Genomic DNA, 22923 nt, shown 5'->3' on the forward strand with positions numbered 1-22923 from the left:
GAGAAAACAATTAAGTTTCCCAGCTGTCAGCCTAGCCACAACTTTTGAGGGACTATTCTTCATTCACCATCCAGTTTGCAAACGAGACAAAGACTTTACAATTGAGCTTTTGCGAGATATCGAAATGCAATGCTGTTGTCAGTGATGACATCACAACGTATTACTTCCTGGTACGAGGCCACAAGCACAAGGGGAGGACGCAAGGTCGCATATGATATTGGAAAACACATGTTTGTCAGGGATTTCACTTTCTGCACCTCTGATCATGGTCCTGCTCACTGATGTGGATGAGAAGATGGATATGTAGATGGATTTAGATACTATATTTACTTCAGAAGAATTCAAGCATGTCATAACACAAAGAAGCAAAGTTTGAATGTTAGCTGTTGTCACGCCCGGTTTGACAAGGTACAATGCCATATTTCAGATCACTTGGTTCAACACTTAAGTTTTACACAGGTGATTATGCTTAAGTCATGATGGCTAATGACCTCATTGCAGAAATCCTAATTAGAATCACCTGGTATTTTTAAGTATCTGTTGCCCCTGCAGCCAGATTGTCCCCAAATGTTCTTGGAATGATATAGCAGTTTGGATGAAAATAGTGATGCCATCTTCATATTCAGGGGATCTAGAGAAGGTGGATGCCTTCAATATAGGCCTAAAGTGCAGGGGGAAATGCTGCTTTGTGCTCATAGTGCAGCCCCTGGAGGACTTTTACGGCCCTTGGTGGAATTTTAAGTGGCCTCTCGAATGAAAAAGGTGCATTTCTCTACCTGGTTCTACCTGCACAGACTGTAACAAATGTGGTATTGCTAGGTTGCAGCTGAAGCCAAGTTGGCAGGCTACTGTAGGTAATTCAAGGTGCAATTCAATCTGTCCTCCTGCCGTTTCCTGTTGCCTCTCAACTCGTGACGCGAAGCTTGACACCATATACAGTAGACGAATTGAAATTTTAATTTCAATATCTTGCAAAAACATAATTCAGGGGTCATTCTCTAATTTGGGATGTTGAATAGGAACAAAAATGTCTCGAAGGTCGCTCTGTGCTGGTTGAGAGTGGGGCGATACAGCCCGAATTCCAATATGATGACTTCTGTCCTTCCTTGCTCACTTGCCTGCTTGTGACCTCATGATGACGTCACCTATGACAGAAAATGAATTCAACATCTTGCAAAAGCACGATTCTATTGTAATTTTCTCATTTGCAATCGGGATGGTGAATGAAGAACAGTCTCCCAAAAATTGTTGTGGCTATAGGCTGACAGCGGGAAAACTTTATAGTTGTCTACGTGGAGGCGGGGCGTCAGCAACAGGCGAGGTCACAAGCACAAGTGGAGGACGGAAATATTCATATTGGAATGCACAAACTGAGGCAAGAGGCCAGAGGACATAAGAAAGGACTGGAGGACAAGGATTGACTAGCACCCTCAGTAGTGTCCCTCTGCAGGCATGGCCCTTTGCAGCCTGCATGTGTGTTATGTTGTACTGAGCCACAGGAGGGCGCTGTCTCTGTCCAAGCTGAAAGAAGAGAGGCAGTCCATTATCACTGGTGAAGACATGAACAGGAAAAGAAAGAAAGAAAAAACACACAGCAGTGTCGACTTGTCCTTTTTAAATGTCAACATTTAATGAGCTTGACCACGGAACTTCAAATCTACATTTTCGTTGAGAGACCAAAACATTTTGTTTGTATTTTTCCCCAATGGATGATAGAAATTAACTGGGTCGTTTTTCCGTGTGACCATCTTAAGCATTCAGGCAATTAACAACTCTCTTCAGTATGGATCATAAAATGTATATTGACATACCTTTACCTCTGAGTAAAAACTTCAAATGTTTTATTTTTAGAAATGCTTGACAGAAGCAGTACCCATTTAAATTTTTGATAGAAGTTTGCAGAGGGCTCTAACACATCAAACTGCTTTTGTTTCAATCTTATCTTTTTTCCGCCAGTCACTTGTTATTTTTACATAACCCCTAGAAAATAAACAAGCAGAATCATGATTTCGATACTGAATTTCAACATAAGCGATCACCTCAATGACTGAAGGTTGACATGTCCAATAGGATTTCTGTGCACTAACAGTCAGAAAATACTTGGCCAAGAATAAAGTAACTTATCATCGAAATATAGGGATAGGAGGGGCCTCTTTTTCATGTAATTTGAATCGTGATGATGACTTTCATTCCATAAGTGGGATTTTTTTTCTTGTAGGAATATAAAAACTGGAAGGGACATTCAAGTTTTAAATCTCCACAGCAAAATCAAAAATGTGGAGGTAAACAACCAAGTCATTGAGCTCAAGAGGTAGAGACCAACATTGTGAATTCATTATATACATATACACAAATAGTTCAGTGTTTTTAGTTGTCTACAGGAGAAAATAATAATAATAATAATAATTATAATAATAGTAATAATAATAATAAAGTGGGCTTCTACTTCGATACTCATATCCACAGCTTTTAAGTACACACAATACACAATTAACATAATTGGCTATGTGTTTTTTTGCCTGTGTTAATCTGAAATCATTTGGATTATCTCTTAACACTTTCTTACTGCAGGGAGGGAGTTAAGAAAAGATCAACAACAAAAAAATCAGAATTATTTACAATTATATGCAAAAAAACAAAAAAGAAAACAAATAGAGAGAGAAAGAAACACAAAAAAATTCACAGCCCTAAAAATGTGCAGGTCTCCCTCCTTCTCTACAGCAGTAATGTTGGAGTCTTCTTCATTTTGTTTAGGTACTGCAAGTTTGTTTTTCTTTGTTTCGCCTTTTCTTTTTTTAAATCTTAATCCACGGTGGACTGTTCAGATGTTTCAGCCTAGTAGCTACTCATGTATTTACATAAAACGTATTCAGTGGGTCATGAGAGCATGCCGTTGAAACATTTAAGAAAAAAGAAATAATAATAAAAATCATCTAAAAATATATTAAATAATTTCTCTTTTTTTCTGCTTCTGGGTTGGTATGGATAGGTACGAGTGTGACTATACAGTGTATTTATTATCGATGATGGTGAAACTGGATTGTTTCTCTGGGGGTGGGGGATATAGAAACTTCTAGAGCTTCTATGGTAGATGGAAGGTTCTAGAGTTTCTTCACTCTCCTGACCAGAAGTCCGAGCCTTCTCTTAGGGGGGCTTTTACTTTGACACAAAGCTAGGGGTCGGGGGGGGCAAGCTTTTTGCAGCACTCTTCAATATCGCTCCATGGTGGTCCACTTCAGCAGATGAATATACCAATGAACTCAATCAATCAAACAAAACAACCAAACAAAGAAACATTAACACAAGTCTCTAGAATGGTACTTACACAAAGGATACATACACTATCGTTATCCTTTTCTTTTTTCTTTTTTTTTAGTCACACATTCTGGCATGCATGTGCAGAGGTGTGCACAACGGTCACACATGCACACGCACACACACCTTCCTTTGGGGACCTTAGGCCATGTTTTACATGGAATAAATTAAAAATTATCTTCAAGGAATGATCTCACAACAGCATTTGGAGCTGAAGCCCCAGAAGCCTCAGAGTTTTCATTTCTCTGGACGTCTGGCCGACTTGCCCCCTCCTGCTTTCATAACTTTGATACTACGTCTGGACTCTCTCCTACCTCTGTGTCTCTACCTACTGTACGTATGTGCCTGTTTGTCTGTGGCCACTTTGTCCTCGTTGGGGACAAATGACAGATGCACCACATGTTCAACTCTGCCTGCCTCCGACAGCCTAGAGAAACGAGGCCGAGCGAGAGAGCGAATGAGCGAGCATCAGCCTCTTGCTGGCTTGTTTTCTCCTCACCTCCCCCATCTCTCTTCCCGAACAGACTGTTCAACAAGCACAAGGTCGGCCGCCAGCTCCGGCTCTAGACTCGACTCCTCGAACAAGCACAAGGTTGTCTCCGGCGTCCTTCACGGTGAAGGACCTGCATGATCACCATGCCTACTTAGGAACCTGGGAGAGTTCTGCATGCGTCGAGCCTGTGCAGTCACTACTAACCCAGATCCATGTCAACTCCGAGCAAGTGGTAAGGCTACTATATGGAAGAATCATATGGCTTCGTTCTCCTCTTAACAAATAACGCCACTTTGGCTCTTCTGGCAGGAAGAGGCCTGTGCTCGGAGTGACCAGACCAAAAGATTAGGGGACTAAAGCTTGCTTGTAATGATTACTCCTCCCTGGTCTCTAGACTAGAGCATATACTGGGACCATGCCCGAGACATACCTTCACATAAAAACAACAACAAAAAAGCGTCAAAAAAACAGAAACACAAAAATTAAAACAAAGTGACTGCTCTCTCTACGTTGTGAAAGCACTTCTTGCGCGTCTCTACTCTGTTGAAAGCACTTCTTGCACGCTCCTCCTTACTCGGGCCTAAAAGATGAGGCTATCCACATGGGCAGAGCTGTTTAGGCTCTGCACACGGGACCTGCAATGTGCTACCTGTCTTGGTTGGAGAGCACTACTCAACTGCCTGGTCCCAGGCTTCCCCACCAAGGTGATGGCCCTCGCTACCCTGCAGCCTGTTTGGATTGATGAGGAGACATGGCCTTCAGACAAAGGCTTGACATTATCATCAAGAAAGGCTAACAAAACTATGGAAAACAAAACTCAAATAAAGAAAGAAATGAAAGAAAAAAAATGCCTGCTACTACAAATGTAGGAATGAGCAAAAGAAAGAGAAAGATGATAGGTGAACACCACTAAGAAAAATCTAACATGCAAAACTTCTTACCATAATGCTTAGCAACTTGAAAGAGTATGAATAAAAAGTCATCACATTCAGGTCATTCTTGTCTGTCCAAACAGGGTATGCTAGACTGAAGAGAGTGGGAGCGTCAAAGACAGAATGAGAAAGTGAGAGAGAAAGAAAAAAGGGAAGGAAGAGAGAGGAAGAGGAAGAGAGATGAGTACGTAGTGTCTTTTGTGTTGCTGCTCCAAAACAACGGCAGCCGTCCACACACTTGAAGACAAATGAAGGATGATCAACTGCGTACGTGAAGTCTGCCACCACTTCCATCTTCCTTCTCCTCCCTCCATTTTATTATTTTTCTTCTTTTTTTCTTCATCAGGTCAGCTGAAGAACGGACCAAGCCCCCCACGCTAGCACTTCCACATTCTTGTCCATAGAGGGCCAGGGCAGTGCATTACGCAAACAAAACGCCTACACACGTCAACATCTCAGTGTGTGTGTGTGTGTGTGTTTGTGAGAAAAGTAGTCACAAACATCAGGCTCGCCCTTCCCCTCTCGAGTCCTACCCATTCACCCACCCACCCCCTTCAGTCCCCCCATGTTATCTAACAAATAAAAGCAAAAAAAATCTAATCAGCAGTGGTTGGTACATTAATAAAATAAACCCAAAAACAAACAAACAAACAAAATGAGTCCATCTTCAGTTAGTATTACAGTACACAATGTGATAAAACATCTTTGTTTTTGCTAGTCCTAGACTCCAGTGAAATGCTACGTAGTTTTTTTTGTCTGGGGGGAGGGTGTATAGGAGGGGGGAGTGGGCAGGGTAGTGCCTGGTCCTCTTCAGTAGTTCTGGGTTTGGGAGGTATGTGGGGTGAGGGGGGCAGTGGAGTTCAGTGGGGGGGTTTGGTAAAGGGCGTGGTGATGATGGTGATGGTGGTGGCGATCGGGGAAGGGACAGGCCAGGCTGCGAAGGCCAACTTGGGGGACAAGCGCTGGAGCTCAGCCAGCAGTCAGTCAGTCTGTTTAAGTGGTGACTGTGGTGGTGGTGGTGGTGACGCCGGTGGTGGTGGTGACCGTGGTGTCTCCACTCCTCACTCCCATACCAGAGGAGACGGGGGCATCTCGGAGGGCTGGGCCACGGTGGAACTAACAGGGACGAAGTAGAGAAGGGATGGGAAAAATAAGTGGGGGGTGAATGGGAGACAGCGGAGAAAAGAAGAGAGAAGAACACATTTTAAAAATGACATTTTCTGATTTGAGTTGATCTGGAGAATGTACCAAACAAATGTTATGCCAGAATCTGGGGTTCTGTAATCTCTGGTCAAGGAGTTAATGTGTAAAGAACATGCTCAAGTGCACACACACATGCGCGTACGCAAGCAGGCACACACACGCACATGTGCACACTGTAGCACAAAGACTGACAAATGGGAATATGAACACACTGTAATATAAATATTTGCCACGTGGCATGCTATGACAATCTGAGAGATCGGACGAGAGAAGGAGAGTAAAGTATAGAAGAGAGAAGAGGAAAGCGGAGTGGGAGAGGAGGAGTGAGGAGGAGAGAGGAACGCAGACTCCATAGGATGAGAATAAAGGGAGGAGCTGAGGAGGACTGAGGGGGGGGGGGTGGAGATGTGTAGGCGAGAAGGGAAAAGACTAGAAGACGAAAGTACAGTATGGAGAAAAGAAGAAAAGAGGAGAGTGGAGGGAAAAAAGAGTGGAGAGGAGGATGAAAAGGAGAGAGGTGCTTATGCTCCAGAAAAGAGGCGAGTAGATGGAAGAAGAGTGGAGGAGATGAGAGGAGGAGGAGGGGAGAGTTTATGCTCCAGCAGATGGCAATAGAGAGGGAGGTGCTGCTGGTGCTACTGCTGATGGGACTCAATGGGCCTTTCTCAAAACCTAGGACAGCGGCCTTCCAAGTGTATCAGCCTAATTAGTCACCCCCAGTGATTGGATACTCTTTATTAGTCACACCCAGTGATTGGATATTCCATAGAGTTCACCAAAGAGTATCCAATCATTGGGCGTGACTAATTAGGCTGATACACTTGGAAGGCCACTGCACTAGGTTTTGAGAAAGGCCCAATGCCACAGCGCTCTGGCAGCTGGCAACTCCCAGCTTTAAAGATAAGACAGAGGAGAGGAGAAGAGGAAAGGAGAGAGTAGAAAAGAGTAGAGGAGGACCATAGAAAGAAGAGGAGAGGACAGGACATGAGAGGAGAGCACATGAGAGGAAGGCAGGAGCAGGAGCAGAGGAGAAGAGAAGTAGAAATGAAAAAAAATGGATGTGACAAAGCGGGGTGAAGAGAAGAGGGGATGAGATGAGAGTAGAGAGAGAGAGAACAAAAGGAGAAGAGAGGAGGAGATGAGATGAGAGTAGAGAGAGAGAAAAAAAAGAAGTGGAAGAGAGGAGGAGACGTTTGGGGGTCTTCACCTGATGAAGCTCTTGAAGGCAGCAGACTGGGGGTTGATGCAGAGTGGCACGCGGTTTCCCTTCTGCTGCTCCAGAATAAACTGGTGGATGATCTCTGAGACAAAAAAAGAAAAGATAAAAAAGGAGAGTGTGAGGAGAAAATAGAGAAAAAAGAGGGATGTGGAGACTGAGAGGTGATAAGTGGATGAGGTGTAGAGGTGTTGGAGCAACATTAAAACACTACGGTCTGTCAGCGGCGCCAGGGCACTACAGTAGTCATAGGCAGACCAGGCGGTCGCCTAGGGCGCCAAATGTCTTGGGGGCGCCAAGTCCGACAGAATTAGAAAATTAAGTTAAATAAAGCATTAAGATTTATAACGATAATTATTATGAATGGGCACTCAGTACATACCGGTATGTAGGCATTAGATTTGCTGTGCTCTATCAGATGTATGACACTACAGTATGTTTACACATGCTAATTTCTAATTCCACCAAAAGCAAAGAGGGGTGCTCGCCTAGGGCACCACATTGACTAGAACCGGCCCTGAGCGGCAGAGCCTGGAGCCATCTTTGCACTCACTCTATATGGAAAGAACAGAAATATATAATCTAGGAGTTTGGTAGAGAGGGTGTAAGACTGAATGTGTAATGTGATATGCACACAATGTGTCAGGCTGCAATCACCGCTCTTATTGTATTTCAAGCGCTAACGGGAAAGGAGGGCAGATTCTTGGCAATTTCCAGCATTTGTGCTTTTTTTTTTTTTCGGCATATATACATTATGGGAAAGATATACAGTATGGGAAATGCATGCAGCAGCAGAAACAAACAAATCACATTTCCAAGGCAACAATAAGTTGAAACATTGAAACAAAGCATGTTGTGATGACAACAAATGATAAGGATTTGCATAACGAACACCTCATTACGGAGTAAAGGAAACCTTTAATTACCGGTATATATAAATACACACAGCTCAATGATGGCTCGCTCCAACAACCACTCTCAGAAGTGCTAATGACTAATTAAAAGTACAGGGACACAGGGACATAAATGAGTAACTTGTTTGTGTTTTTATAAGCTATAGATAGGCATTACGGCTCCTGTGACACAGTGTTGTGGCATGTGCCATGCTTAAGTGCCACAGGGCTGGATTAACGCACAGGCTAGATATGGCTTCAGCCTAGGGGCCCCCACCTGCCAGTGGGCCCCTGATTGGCCAAAAGTGAAAAAAAATGCATAATCGTGACAAGGTGCAATATTGAAAAAAATCACATACTGTGTTGAGTACAGCTGGCAAACATGTTATCCCTTATTCCTAACTCATAATTATGACACTGTCCATGTAAATGTGTCACGAAATGTGCCCTCCTGGGGGCCCCACGGCAGCCTGTAGCCCAGGGGCCCTAGGCTATCTTAATCCACCCACAGTGCCGCCACCACCACCACAGTAGGCAGCAGCACACAGTTTAATACCGTACACTAGGACTGTAACGATACACACAACTCACGATTCGGTTCATATTATAAACATTATAAAATAAAATTATGAATAAAAATGAAAGTTTATAGGTAGAATAGGTTACAAGAGGCTACTAATATTTTTTAGAAGTTAATGTGATAATAATTAATAATTTGAAGCTTGGAAGCACTATTACTTCATATCCTGGGGTTGTTTTCTGTCCTTATGGGTATCAAAACTTTGAAAGGGTGTATCACGATACTGCCTCCTTGCATCGCGATAAAGCATCGTGATTCCGTGTATCACAACTCCTCGGTTCGATACAGTATCGTTACAGCCCTACAATACACGTTGGCCTTGCATGACTAGCTGAGGGAAACAGCCCTCGAGTGACTCCTCTCCCTCTCTCTCTCCTGTCGCCTCGTCTCGTCTCGTCTCCGGGTGGCCCTTCTCTTAAGAAGCTTTGACATGCCACGCACTCCACTACCTCCAATCTGCCTAATCCCCCACAGTGCAGAGCATGGCGGGCAAAGGAGCGAGGAGGAGGAGGTGGGGGGAGGCGGGTGGAGGAGGTGGGCAAAGGAGCGAGGAGGAGGAGGTGGGGGGAGGTGGGAGGAGGAGGGGGGCGGTTGGAGAGTGGGGGTGCTGGGGAGACTGAGGAGCCTGGGAAGGAGGAGGTGGAGGAGGAGGGTGGAGGAGAAGGTGGGGGAGGTGGGCAAAGGAGCGAGGAGGAGGAGGTGGGGGAAGTGGTAGGAGGTGGGGGGCGGCGGTGCTGGGGAGACCGAGGAGCCTGGGAAGGAGATGGGGGGAGGAGGTGGGCGGTGCTGAGGTGCCTGGGGAGGAGGAGGGTGGAGGAGGTGGGCGGAGGAGGTGGGCGGAGGAGGTGGGCGGCTGGAGGGAGGCGGAGCTGAGGTGCCTGGGGAGGTTAGTACTTTGGATAAGGGGACAGGAGGAACAGGGGGGTGCTTTCAGTTCATAATGAATATACGCGGGGAGAAGAAAAGTGAACGGGAGGAGAGGAGACAGCGCGATAAGGAGAGATTGGAGGAGAGGGAGAAACTGACGGCAGGCAGTCCACAACGCAGAGGTAGGGAGACGTGAGGAACGGAGAGCCGGTAGAGCGACTGTGAGGAGAGGAGAGGAAAGAGAGAGAAAAAGAGAGGGAGAGAGAGAGAGAGAGAGAGAGAGAGAGAGAGAGAGAGAGAGAGAGAGAGAGAGAGAGAGAGAGACTGGAGAGAGTTAAAGAGTCGGAGGCATAAGGAAGGATAGATGGATGGATGGGGAGGGAGCCGAGCAGAGCAGAGAAGAGCAGAGCAGAGCAGGTTTATTTAGAGCGCTCCTCTGTGGTAAGCCCACTTTTAGCCGACAGCCTCCCTAATGCCTGTTGACAGGACAGGCCACCAGTGATCGGGGGGTGGGGGTGGGGATGTGGGGTGTTGTAGCCTTCACACATACACGTGTGTGTGTGTGTGTGTGTGTGTGTGTGTGTGTGTTTTTCTGAAAGCGTGTTTGCTTTTTGGTTTTTGTGTGTGTGCATTGTGTCTGAACTGACGTGTGTCCAAGTAAGTAAATATCTGTGTGCATGTGTGCACATGCAAGTGTGTGTGTGTTTTTGTGTGTGTCTGAGCGTGTATGTGTGTGTGTGTGTGTGTGTGTGTGTGTGTGTGTGTGTGTGTGTGTGTGTGTGTGTGTGTGTGTGTGTGTGTGTGTGTGTGTGTGCGTGCGTGCACGTGCCTGCCACCCACAGGATAATTTGTGTATCACCTTGTCGCCAATTGATGTTCATTCAGTGTTGCTGTAACAAAGGGGAGTAGAGTTGCGCCGCCGGGACTTGAACCCAAAGCTCCTGGGGTACCAAACTGGGGCTCTGACCACTACTCTGAAGAGCCAGGCGTCGTTGGAGTCACAGTCAGAACAAACACACACAACTCTAGTATAGGGATTCCATCACAGTTACCCCTTAACAGCGATGGCGGCAATATAATATAGAGACATTCATTCCCATAGACAAGGGTAGTAAATGTGACGTCTAGGGTTCTCTTATATCTATGGCTGCTGCTGAGGGGTTGGGTACCCAGAGAAGGGGGAGTGGAGAGCCAGGCATTGTTTCTGTTCGACTCCCGACCCGCCAGGTATGTGGGGGGGGGGGTTAATAACCAGTGCTCTCCCCCATACTCCTCCATGACTGAGGTACCCTGAGCATGGTAACGTCCCGCCGCACGGCTCCCTTTCGGGTACCATTGGGTTGACTTGGAGTTTCCCAGTTGGGCTTTCAATCTCACAACTCTACTATAGTGACTCCATCACAGTTACGCCTTAACAACGATGGCGGCAATATAAAATTGAGACATTCATTCCAATAGGCAAGGGTAGTCAATGTGACGTCTAGGGTTCTATAATATCTATGGCTGCTGCTGAGCGGTTGGGTACCCTGGGAAGTGACAATGGAGGAGGGGGTAAGACCACCATGCATTAGCCTTTCACAGCTTCCCATGTCTTTAGTCTCTTACAGGCAGTGTTGCCAGATTTGGCGGTTTCCTGCCCAATTGGGCTGCTTAGGAAGGCCGTCTGGTAAAAATTGACAAAAGGGACATTTGGATGGGTTTTTCCTGCACATTTTTGGCCATAGAAATCAATAGAATTTAATTGAAATTGACCGTCATTTTGTGCTTCCAGGCAGCTTTTGAGCACAATTTGGGCTGGAAATCTTCTCCTGTGGCAACCCTGCTTACAGGACCCGGGCGATTCATTTGTCATGCGGGTTAATCATCCGGATCCATTTTAAATAACACGGCAGTCATGAATCTTAAGATCTCATCATTAACCCAACTGACTCTCCGTTGAGTCTTAACTACACCGTGGAGCACCCCGTGCATGGGCAGGTTGGCGCTCTCTCTCCCCTCAAGCAGCGCATGCTGTAATGAATAACCCACTACCAGAGGATTTCACCTGGAACTGGAAACGAGCGCCTCAATCTGAATCAGTTTCCTGACATGTAGAGGGTAGTGCTTCCCACCACAGGCATGAGAACATCTACTAGTAGGCATTAACTAAGGTGACTCACATGCTGACACTAGTTTAGTGAGAAACCCAGAGGAAGTGTCACAACTGTATTTTTTAAATGTCTTTTTAAGGAACTCAAACCAATGCAAAACTGTATATAACAGGAATAAAGGTAGTTCATTAAACAACCACAAAGCAGACCTGGCTTTAGACGACTTCAAAACTGGCTTGCGAAAGCTGACGTATATTTATATATTTTTCAACCTCACTGGTTGACTAATTGCACTTATTAATAGATCCACCAGTGTGGTTGTGTACAGTATGTGCTCATTGGGATCAGCTGGTTTTATGAAACGCTACAACAGGGTTATGACCTCAGGATCTATTCACTTGACAACAATACTAAACCCCCTGCTGCTTCTCACCCCGTGGGAAAACGGACTCTCCCTTTTGACCTGCCTAACATCTGATCATGTACAGTATGTGCTCGTTATGGCCAGCTGGTTTTATATTATAAATGTGACTAGCCACCAGGAAATAGGCCACAAGTACGCCCGGGGACATGCCGAGTTAATCATAGAATCAGATACATTATACTACATTTAGCTAATGCGTTTATCCAAAGTGACTTAGTTATTCATAGATACCCTGATCACAGTCCCTGGAGCAATGTGGTGTTAGGTCCAAGTCCACTTCAGCCATGGATGTGGAGGGAGAGGTTTGGGGTGGGATTCGAACCTGCAACCCTCGGATCTTCAAAAAGCACCTCCCTAACCACTAACGCCTAGCCTGGCGACGCCATCCTATGTACTTCACCCCAAAGATTTTGGCTCCACACATCGTCTGGCAAAAGCCTCGAGCTCGGTTCTCTCTGTTTAGCCAATCAGCAAACAGCTGAGAGTGGTGACGTAGAACTCACCCGCGAGCTCCGTTACTGATTGGTTAACTTAACTATAGTCACACTTTTGTTTTGTTATTTGTATGCTTTTGCAACGCTATAACGTAACAGGCATGCTAGTAAAGCACAATATGGGTTTTAATGAGTTTGTAACTCCAATTAATTTAAATGAGTAAGATCAGACCAACTCCCACCGTCCACGGAGACGGATTCCTCATGGCTTTTGCCAGACTGATTGACGCAGTCAACAGTCGGCTTTTCGCCCAGGCTAACTAACGCCCCCTTCACCGCCCCAAAAGTCTCACCTTTGACCTGCCTGACCGACGTCAGGTTCTTCTCAAAGCCGTCGTCGAACTTGGGGTTGGTGACGGGCTCGAAGTCGCTGGTGTAGACGCGGCCCGTGGAGGTGGTGTAGCAGCACTTACACATGCAGGTGTGGTAGCGCAGCCGGCCCTCGTCCAGGTAAGGGTGGGCCAGGGCATCCTTGGCCGAGATCCGCTTAGACTGCCGATGGGAGGAGGAAGAGGAGGAGGAGGAGGAGGAGGAGGCGACACGGAGAGACACAGATTAATTAGATAAAGCAGATGCGTTGTGTGAAACACAAGACTCCATGTTTGGTTTGTTTTATGGCCAAATATACAGCTGTGGCTATTTCATGGCCAGTACAGGTAATACAATTCACTTCACATTATAAATCAACACTGATTTAAATAATTGAATAAATACATTAAATAAGTTTGGTACTCCATGTTTGGTAGTAATAAGTTGATGCAACATAGGTGTAGACTGAAAAACTAGTAGAACTAAATAAATGGGCAGAGGAAAATGAACTAAGGTTTTATGCATCAATCAGTTCAGGTTAGATACCATTTCATTACTCTGTTAATTTTGCATCAGTGCATCACGTTTTCCCTAATAACAGCACTGTCACTTGGCACAACAGTGATATGCACAAATGCACAACATATGCACACAAAATATCCAATTTCAACAGATACCAAGGAGAATTGTCATTTTGGAATACTCAGAAAATACACAATCAGTAGCTGTCCTTGGGAACGAAGTTATTTTCATTTTAATGTGGGCAGCGATGGGCAGCCTGGATCTTGGAACTACAGTTTAGCAGTACACCATATTCAAAATCATTTTCTGTGCACATTCACATAATTCACATGCTGATTTCAACCATTTGTGTGAAAATTATGTTAATCCATATACAGTACTGTATGCTAATGTTGTGATTGACTGGTATAAATAATGTGAAATTGCTTCCTTAGCATATTTTGCCAGGACAGAATGCCAATGATTGAATATGGATAAAATTGGTGTCTAGGTGTCCTACCAGTCATACAAATTCAGATTTTACATTTCAATCATTTTGTAGATCTTTGATGCCATTACCATGAAAACAACCTTAACACAGGTTACTGTGGTCGCCGGCATACAACAAACAGTACTATTTTGACCTCTGTAGAAACATGTCATGCCTTAAAAGCGAGGTGTCGTTCACAGCTGTAGGCAGACAGCCGTAATCTTACACGTTTATAGACTGGGCGAGAATATACTGGCTAACAGTCATTACAACTGACATCACCAGCACCACTGTTTGCAGCTGTGAGTCTGGAAAACAAGGGGTGTTGACAGCCAGAGTAATGAGACCAGAACCCCACAACATAACACAACAGCGGGATGTCTTCACTGCACCGAGAGCAAATCAGAAAAATATGTGGAGGGTCCTGCCTCTTTCGTGTTCATCTCATACACGTGACCTTCATGTTACATGTTTGATTGATTGATGCTTTTCCGAACCAGAGCAGTTTATTACAACCCTTGAGGACGGAAGGTACTGACTCACTCAGAGAGCAATCTCAGCCATTTGCCTTGAGCTACAGTACACGTTTTTTTTCCAATGTCCGTTTGGTCAAAAACAGTATCTTTTCTAACATGGATTGGTTTCTAGTTTGAGTAGTATAGGTTTGTTGGCAGGTCATGTGATGTGTCACACACCGTACATTATTTATAAAATGGTTATGCAAACAACAGCTTGTTGATGCTCTGGTTGATGTTTATTATCATATGAACCTGATGTCATTCACATTCCTTGTGATTAAAACACATTAAGCAGGTAGACTACATCCTGCTAGAACATGATGCTACATTCACTATAACATATCTGTGACCAGGTACCATTAACCACCGACACTGTTACCGGACGAATAGACCGGCCACGACGAGATTCAGGCGACAGAGAATCTCTTCTGTGCAGCAAGAGCAATACGAGCGATTGAAGCGACTAGAGTATGTCCGTTAAAAGCAGAATGCAAGCATTCCAACATTCCCAATTGGCTGTGGCGGCTGTCGCCGAACCCCGTCATTGCTAATTTGCATAATATTCCCAGGAGTTCAACTACAAACTGTCGCCCGAATCGCTTTTGTCGCGCGACTCCATATGAAGTCAATTACTTCCGTCGCTCGCCTCGCTCAGGTCGCGTCCGGTGTATTCGTGCAGTAAGCCTGTTACCCAAAACTGTAAGTGCCGAATGCAGAGGGCTTTTGTGCTGAGAGCACAACAGAAACAGGGGAGTGTTCCAAGAAGATGGTTCAATGGTCATCCAGTTAACTTTGAGGTTATGGTAAATCATCTATTAGAAGAGCTTGAAGTCCTCATTTTCTTAGCTACATGACTACTGCAGGCTATCTATTGGGAAGTTTATCACCTCCTGTAGGTTAAATTGTGCACCCTTTCCATCAAAACGCGAATAATCTTTTGGATAGAAAAAGCACTTTGGCCAGGTTTATCACTTAACCATGTTCTTGAAATAACCCCCAGGTGATATTATGGATTGTTTACTCACCGGGTCAAAGACGAGCATCCGACAGAGGAGATGAACAGCTTCATGTGTAGCCTGACTGGACAGCGTGTAGAGGACTGGAAGAGATGGCTGCAAAAGACAGAAAACAAGATTTTAAAAGTCTATTCAGGTGTTTTATTAATAATGACACTTTTTTTGATGAAGCACCTTCCATGACACCCAAGGTGACTTCACAAACAGAGTCAATGACAGCATGCACGCAAGCATGTGGCAATGTTCAGCAATGTTCAGCAACGACTGAAGTGACTGGTGTCTGCAGGGAAAACCTGAATTGATCAAAGATCAGGAGACAGGCACGGCAGCTGATGCTGTCTGGGGTTCTTTTTATTTATCTGGTTGTACCTGCGATTGGATTTAAAACTCGTCTTAGTGCCTTTTCCGTGTACGGTTATAACCAAATGGCCAGTACATGAATATTAGAACATTTATTTCAAGTCAATATTACGGCATTGAAAAAGACGTGGGGCATCCAGAGTGTAGGCTCGTAATACAATAGATGGTCTTCAATGCGCATGTTCCATCTCCCATCAATACCTCATGGATTCCTTCATTCTCAGTGTCTAATGCTGAGTGAGAAAGTGAGACCTTGGCTTAAAACACATAACACCCATTCAGGGGAGGAAAAAAATCAAACCCAGAAACCCAGAAAATCTGGTTAACACCCACTGGCTAAGAACCGTAAAGCCTTTCCATTGGCTGGCAACCTCCCCCATGAGAATGAATGTGCAAACACCACATCCAATTGGGCTTTTTCTCCATTATCGACTGTACTGCTTCCACATTATAAGAACCTAAATGTTTTTTTTAACCGAAAACAGCAACCATAATCAGCTTTTAGCCATACGTCATTATTTCCAGCTCTATTCATGAAATAAAGAAGGTGAACTGCCTCTGGTATTGTCTCCATGACTGCTTATTCACCTTATTCCAGTTATTAACCATGACGCGCAATATTTGTCATTTTTGTCATTTTACTTCTATTTTCAACATTAGTCCATTTTGGTTCATTAGTTAAGACTTTTCTAAAATGGCCCTCAAATCAATTTGTTGTCCTTTACATTTTTCAGAATAAGTTATGGATGTAGTTGCGCGCCGGAAGAATTCCTATTTCAAAAGTCTCTGTGCTGCTGTGTCGTTGTTATGACAACTGTAGCTGAATGAAAGCTAAACGACAACGGCAGAAAACTTGAAAGTGGGCAGGACAGAATAAGGAGAATAATTCCATCATTAAGATTTTGGAGCCAATCAGCAGTCATGCCAGTGTTGGCATCACACCCAGACTACACCACGATGCATTTCTTCAAAAAAAATTATCTTATTAAGGTATTGAATGTCGTAATTGATAAACCAGAGTCTCAAATAAGGCGTCTACGGCAGATGTTTTGCAAAACCGACCTCACTTATCAAGTATGAAACGCATAGTAAAACCATTCACAAATCTCCACAGAGCAAAGCAGGGCTCTGCAGCACATCTCATGTCTGTACTTCATACCGCAAAACCTCACATGGAGCACATTGTAATATGTAAAGCAGTTACGGGTGTCGAAAGAAGCAGTAAATGGGAGGGATGTAGAATCAAGGAGTCATTTCAAGGAATCAACTGCTGGCTGACACCTCGTTCCCCTTCTCTCTCTCCCTCTCTCTCTCTCTCTCTCTCTCTCTCTCTCTCTCTCTCCCTCTCTCTCTCTCCCTCTCTCTCTCTCTCTCCCTCTCTCTCTCTCTCCTCTCTCTCTCTCTCTCTCTCTCTCTCTCTCTCTCTCTCTCTCTCTCTCTCTCTAATGGCCAACAGAGCTATCCCTCTAAAATGATAGCCGCTGCTTATCGCTGCGGAAAAAAAAGAAAAAAAAGGGATGTGGGACAAGCCGAACAATGAGAGCCCGAGTTATTTTTACACACTGTAATTATCTCCTCCACCCCCACCCACAGCTCCACACCCCCCTCCTCTCAACACCAGCACCCCCCCCATCTACTACTACTGATCCATCCACCCTCTCACACCTCCCCTTAACATTGCACCCCCCCATCCCCAGCAGAGTGGGAAAGTTGATTGAAAAATCCCACCGGTAATCGTTTGCTTCCCCCGATTACTTTCCCCCCCCTCTCTCACACTCTCTCGCCTCATGTTTTTTTTCTTTCTATGTCTAGCTGATGTGTGCAAAACCACCGCTCCCAGTGTGGTGTGTGTGTGTGTGTGTGTGTGTGTCTGTGTGTGTGTGTGTGTGTGTGTGTGTGTGTGTGTGTGTGTGTGTGTGTGTGTGTGTGTGTGTGTGTGCGTAATCTGTCTGTATAAAGCCATGTGTAAATAAGAGTGTGTGCATAAATGCATGTACAGTCTTTATGTGTGCGTGTGTGCATGCATGTGTATGTGCGTGTGATAGGGCAGCAAATGGCTAAGCAGCACTAAGCAGTCAATACGGTTCTTTATTGAAAGATCTCTATTCTTAGAAACAAACATCAGTGAGGAAACGGAGAGATGAGAAAGGGTGAGGAAGAGGGCTGTGAGTGACAGAGAGAGAGAGAGAGAGAGAGAGAGAGAGAGAGAGAGAGAGAGAGAGAGAGAGAGAGAGAGAGAGAGAGAGAGAGAGAGAGAGAGAGAGAGAGAGCGAGGGGAAGGGAGAGAGAGGAGTGGAGAATGTTCGTGAGCGAGACTAGTTTTGTTTGGGTGTCAGAGGGATTCTGTGAATGTACAAAAATAAGTCAGGCAGTAGCTTTTCCTCAATGGAGGCGAGACTTGAAAGAATGAGTGGGTCGTCATACTTGTGACTGTCTGACGGTGAGTCTGCTCTGTGTTTTTTTTTCCCCATTTGATTTGTGTGTCTACTTATGTGCCTACACTTATGTGCATGCAAATGTGTGTGTGTGTGTGCGAATGTGTGTGCGTGCGTGTGCATTGTAGCTTTTTCTTACAGTGTCTACATGCGTGGGAGTGTGGCACAGAGCAGCCAAGCATTAGAGTGCATTAGGCCTGGATTAGCTGGAGCGGTTGCACAAAACACACACACATACACACACATGGACACACACACACATGGACACACACACACACACACACACACACACACACACACACACACACACACACACACACACACACACACACACACACGGACACACACACACGGACACACACACACGGACACACACACACGGACACACACACACACACGGACGGACACACACACACACACACACACACACATGCAAACAGACATACATGTGAAGTGTGTGTGTGTGTGTGTGTGTTTGTGTGTGCATGCGCGCACGCCGTGACAAAGAGCGAGAGAGAGAGAGAGAGAGAGCAACAGAGGGAGACACAAGTCTGAGAGCGTCTGAGAAAGGAAGGAAGCTAGACACGCTCTGCTCTCCATCATGTTGGAACCTCAAATGCACACTGATCAACAACGAAATGTCACACAAACACCCGCCATTCTCATAGGCAAGTGCCTGTCTGAGCCTGACCCCATCAAAACTGAAGGCAGTTAGCTTCCACTCATACATCAACAACCCATCTCACTCGTCTATTCAGTAACAAAATAAAAGGAGACTGGACAGCACTCCTAGTTGCTTGTACTTTATTTCCCATCAGACATTTCGATCTTAATCTCTACAGTGTCAGGCCCACCCGAAGGAGGTTTTATCCACTGAAGGAGGATAAACCCGTAACGTCTGATGAGCAATAAGGTACAAACACCTACGAGTGCCGTCCTGCCTCCTCTATTACCTCTGCCAAGCAGGTTATGTGATCGTCCGATTTGTGCGTTCGTTCATATATATTTGTGAGTTCGTTCTCTGTGCGTGTGTGTGTCTTCCTGTCCACCAGAGGGCGGAGGTGCATGCACTCTCTGAGCACATTTCTAGTTAAGAATATTTCTTATAGAATGAGCACCCAGTTGCTCTTTACTTTTGCTGAGTTTAGCGTGTTATTAAGCTTATTTATATCCAGTAACACTTTTTTAAAAAGTATTTATTGGGGCTTTTTGGCCTTCATTATTACAGGACAGTGTGAGAGTAGACAGGAAATGATTGGGAGAGAGAGATGGGGTAGGGCCGGGAAATGACCCCAGCCGGACTCGAACTGGGGTCCCCATGGGCAATGTAAGCCCAAATGTCTTCGTGCGCTTCTATCCAGTAACACTTACGGAGCTAATCCAGTAACATCCACGTTGGATGGTTGATAGGAAAACAAAAGACACTGTAGATTTAGGAAGGTGACATCCACCGTCACTGACTATGTTACTGTTGTCTTCAATTAGTGTATGCCTTTGCTCTGCTTGTGTTTCAATGAAGGAAACTCTTCATAAAGATATTGTACAAAAAGCACATTGCCTTCACAGTCATTTACATACCTTCACTTAGCCTACTAAAGATCACAGTTTGAAAAACAACAATACGACAAGTAGGATTTGAATTCACCCTTGAATCGCTGAGTCAAATATGACCTGACAATTTTTGTCAGACCCTTTACCGAAAAACTAATTAGCACTGATTTCTGTAGGAATTTCATTTCCACTTTAATTAGACGCTGAAAAAAAAACCAAGGGCTCTAATTCTCGTAACTGCTATTTTTTTTCAGACAAAACAAAAGGCGAGGAGGCAGCCAGCAGGATGAAAGCGTTGGCCGTGGCCTAGATGTATTGTCGGCGGGAAAAAAAGCAGCCAGTGGCTTTTGTGGTTTCAACAAATGTACTCGCAAAACAGAACAGGGCCCCTGACGGCATGCAGCACAGAGCAGTGCAGCACAGTGCAGTGAAGTGCAGTGTAGTGCAGCATCCAACCCAACAAATACACACAGACACACACAGAAACAGATACACAGAGCCCAACAAATACACACAGACACACACAGAAACAGATACACAGAGCCCAACAAATACACACAGACACACACAGAAACAGATACACAGAGTCCAACAAATACACACAGACACACACAGAAACAGATACATAGAACCCAACAAATACACACAGACACACACAGAAACAGATACATAGAACCCAACAAATACACACAGACACACACAGAAACAGATACATAGAACCCAACAAGTAGACGCAGACACACACAGGAACAGATGCACAGAGCCCAACAAACAGACACAGACACACACCAACAGGTACCCACAGAAACAGATATACAGAACAGAACAAATAGAGACAGACACACATAGGTACACACAGAAACAGATACACAGAGCCCAAAAAACAGACAGACACACACACAGGTACCCACAGAAACAGATACACAGAACCCAACAAATACTACAGACACAGACACACACAGGTACACACAGAAACAGATTAACAGAACCCAGCAAATAGACACAGACACACAGAAACCGATAGACAGAAACCAACAAATAGACACAGACACACACAGGTACACACAGAAACAGACACGCAACCAGTTGTGCACCTTAAACCTGTACGTACAGTATATTACTCCTATATTACCCATCTTATTGTATTTATTCACTAGCCATAACCTATTGTAAATACAAACCTGATTTGTATGTTGTTCAGTGGATTGTATATATGGTTGAACATGATGCATATTGCTTACTTTACTTTATCCTTCCTAACTGACTCGTTGCATCTGTGTGCTGTTCCAAACTACATCTCAATGGACTTGTATAGTGACAATTAAGGACTTCTACTTCTACAGGCTACATAAACATACACACACACACACACACACACACACACACACACACACACACACACACACACACACACACACACACACACACACACACACACACACACACACACACACACACACACACACACACACACACACACACACACACACACACACACACACACAACATGGCTGATGAGCACTACACGAATTCAGGAGTTTTCATACCATCATGAATCATCATTGTTTTCACACCATCATGACAAATAAGAACTTACACATCATCTGTTTTTAAAAAATATATATATTTTTTTAATGGAATGTACCAGTAAAGCTATTTAAAATTCAGTAAACATGGTCATACATTTTTTCAAATCACAGTTCTAAAAAAATAAACCCTGCCGTGTGCAGTGAAGCAAGATCTCAGCGCAATCCAAGTTCGACTTAAGATCTTTTTCAGGGTTCCTTTTCTCCTTAAAGGGGTTTTAAAGAGAGACGGATCAGGAGTCAATAACATCATATCTATTACTGAATGAAAATACAAGGCTGTTCCAAGAGGTACTATTTTCATTCGAAAAGCAGGGAAAGCCTGCACTTTGAAAAGCCTGTGGATAGTCAGGTTCTTTTTTACATAAGACACCAATGAGCCCAGCCAAGGCTTCAGGTTAATTCTATCCTCTTCCAACAATGAATGTGAAATTTGAATTACCTTAAGTCCTGGGGCTATTACGAACCGTGTTCTGAATAACCTTGAAATTCTTTTGAATTCCTCTGGAAAAAAAACGACCTCCATTTCATACTTCTGTCATTATACCACCAAAACCACATGGTCTCTCTCATCTTGATTCATTGTTGCACTGGTGAATATAAAATCAACAGAGCTTGGGTATTTGTACAGGTCAAACCGGGCAAGTGTGCCTGCTACTTAGCCGGATGAAAAGAGTTTCTATTAAAGAGGGAGAGCAGACTGGGAGACACAGGGGTAAAAAGAAAGGCAAAAGAAAGAAAGAAAGAAAGAAAGAAAGAAAGAAAGAAAGAAAGAAAGAAAGAAAGAAAGAAAGAAAGAAAGAAAGAAAGAAAGAAAGAAAGAAAGAAACGAAGACTAACTGAATGTGAGTTTGAGTAAAAGCAGGGCTAGTAAACTTGATTAGGCCACAGGATCTTCCAGGAAAGCAGACAGGTGGAGCCAGGCAGGCAGGCAGGCAGGCAGACGGGCAGGCAGGCAGGTTTTGTTGGTGGGTGGGTGGCCTGACACAGCTCATCAGTCCACTCGGCCTGGGCCTTGTTGTGTGGCGCTCCACAGAACACGTGACACGTCTGTTCCTGGCAGAGGACACAACCTACATAGCCTACCCCACCGCACCACCAAGTTCCGCACCACCACCTCTACCACCACCCACCAACACCTCCCCCTACCCACCCAACCAACCAAATGGGCCCAGCCCGCCTGCCAGGAAGCAGGTGTAGCCGCAGACCAGACCACCGGGGCTCTCCACACACACAGCCTTGCCTGCACGCTGCACCACCACCCCCTGCTACCACCACCACCACCACCCCCACCACCACCACCACCAACCTCACCGTCCTCTGCTCATGTCAGGGGCTGGAGAGGAGAGCTCAGGCCTGGGGCATGGGGCCTCCTGCTCGCTCCTTCCAGCCGCAGGGCAAACAAACGCATTCATCAGCAACAAGCCAACAACCAGGGCGGACTGCGGCCAGCAAACAGGAGCTCTGCGATAGGCCAACTCATCGGGGCTGCAGCTCCCTTGTACTGGCCTCCAACAACACAGCCAGACATGCATGCAGCCTGCACATTGCAAATGACGACAAGCGCAAGCCCCGTTGAGTAAACAACGTGAGACTCTTTTTTAAATGTGAATTTGCATTAAAACCAAAGCCAAAATAGATATAATATAC

At 44.9% G+C, this 22923-nt stretch overlaps 1 protein-coding gene across 1 annotated transcript in view; it reads right to left on the reverse strand.

The window, feature by feature from the left end:
- Nucleotides 1–1605: 1605 nt before the first annotated feature.
- Nucleotides 1606–22923, reverse strand: part of nlk2 (nemo-like kinase, type 2) — a 105407-nt gene continuing 84089 nt past the window's right edge. Inside the window, exons 8-11 of the mRNA XM_063205240.1 lie at nt 15351–15437; nt 12801–12999; nt 7151–7244; nt 1606–5856 (exon numbers count right to left, since the gene is read on the reverse strand). Coding sequence (XP_063061310.1) covers nt 5802–5856; nt 7151–7244; nt 12801–12999; nt 15351–15437 — 435 coding nt within the window. The 3' untranslated portion in view covers nt 1606–5801. The remainder of the gene's footprint in view (nt 5857–7150; nt 7245–12800; nt 13000–15350; nt 15438–22923) is intronic.

This window comes from Engraulis encrasicolus, chromosome 8, assembly GCF_034702125.1.
Source record: "Engraulis encrasicolus isolate BLACKSEA-1 chromosome 8, IST_EnEncr_1.0, whole genome shotgun sequence".
NCBI classification, from domain to species: domain Eukaryota; kingdom Metazoa; phylum Chordata; class Actinopteri; order Clupeiformes; family Engraulidae; genus Engraulis; species Engraulis encrasicolus.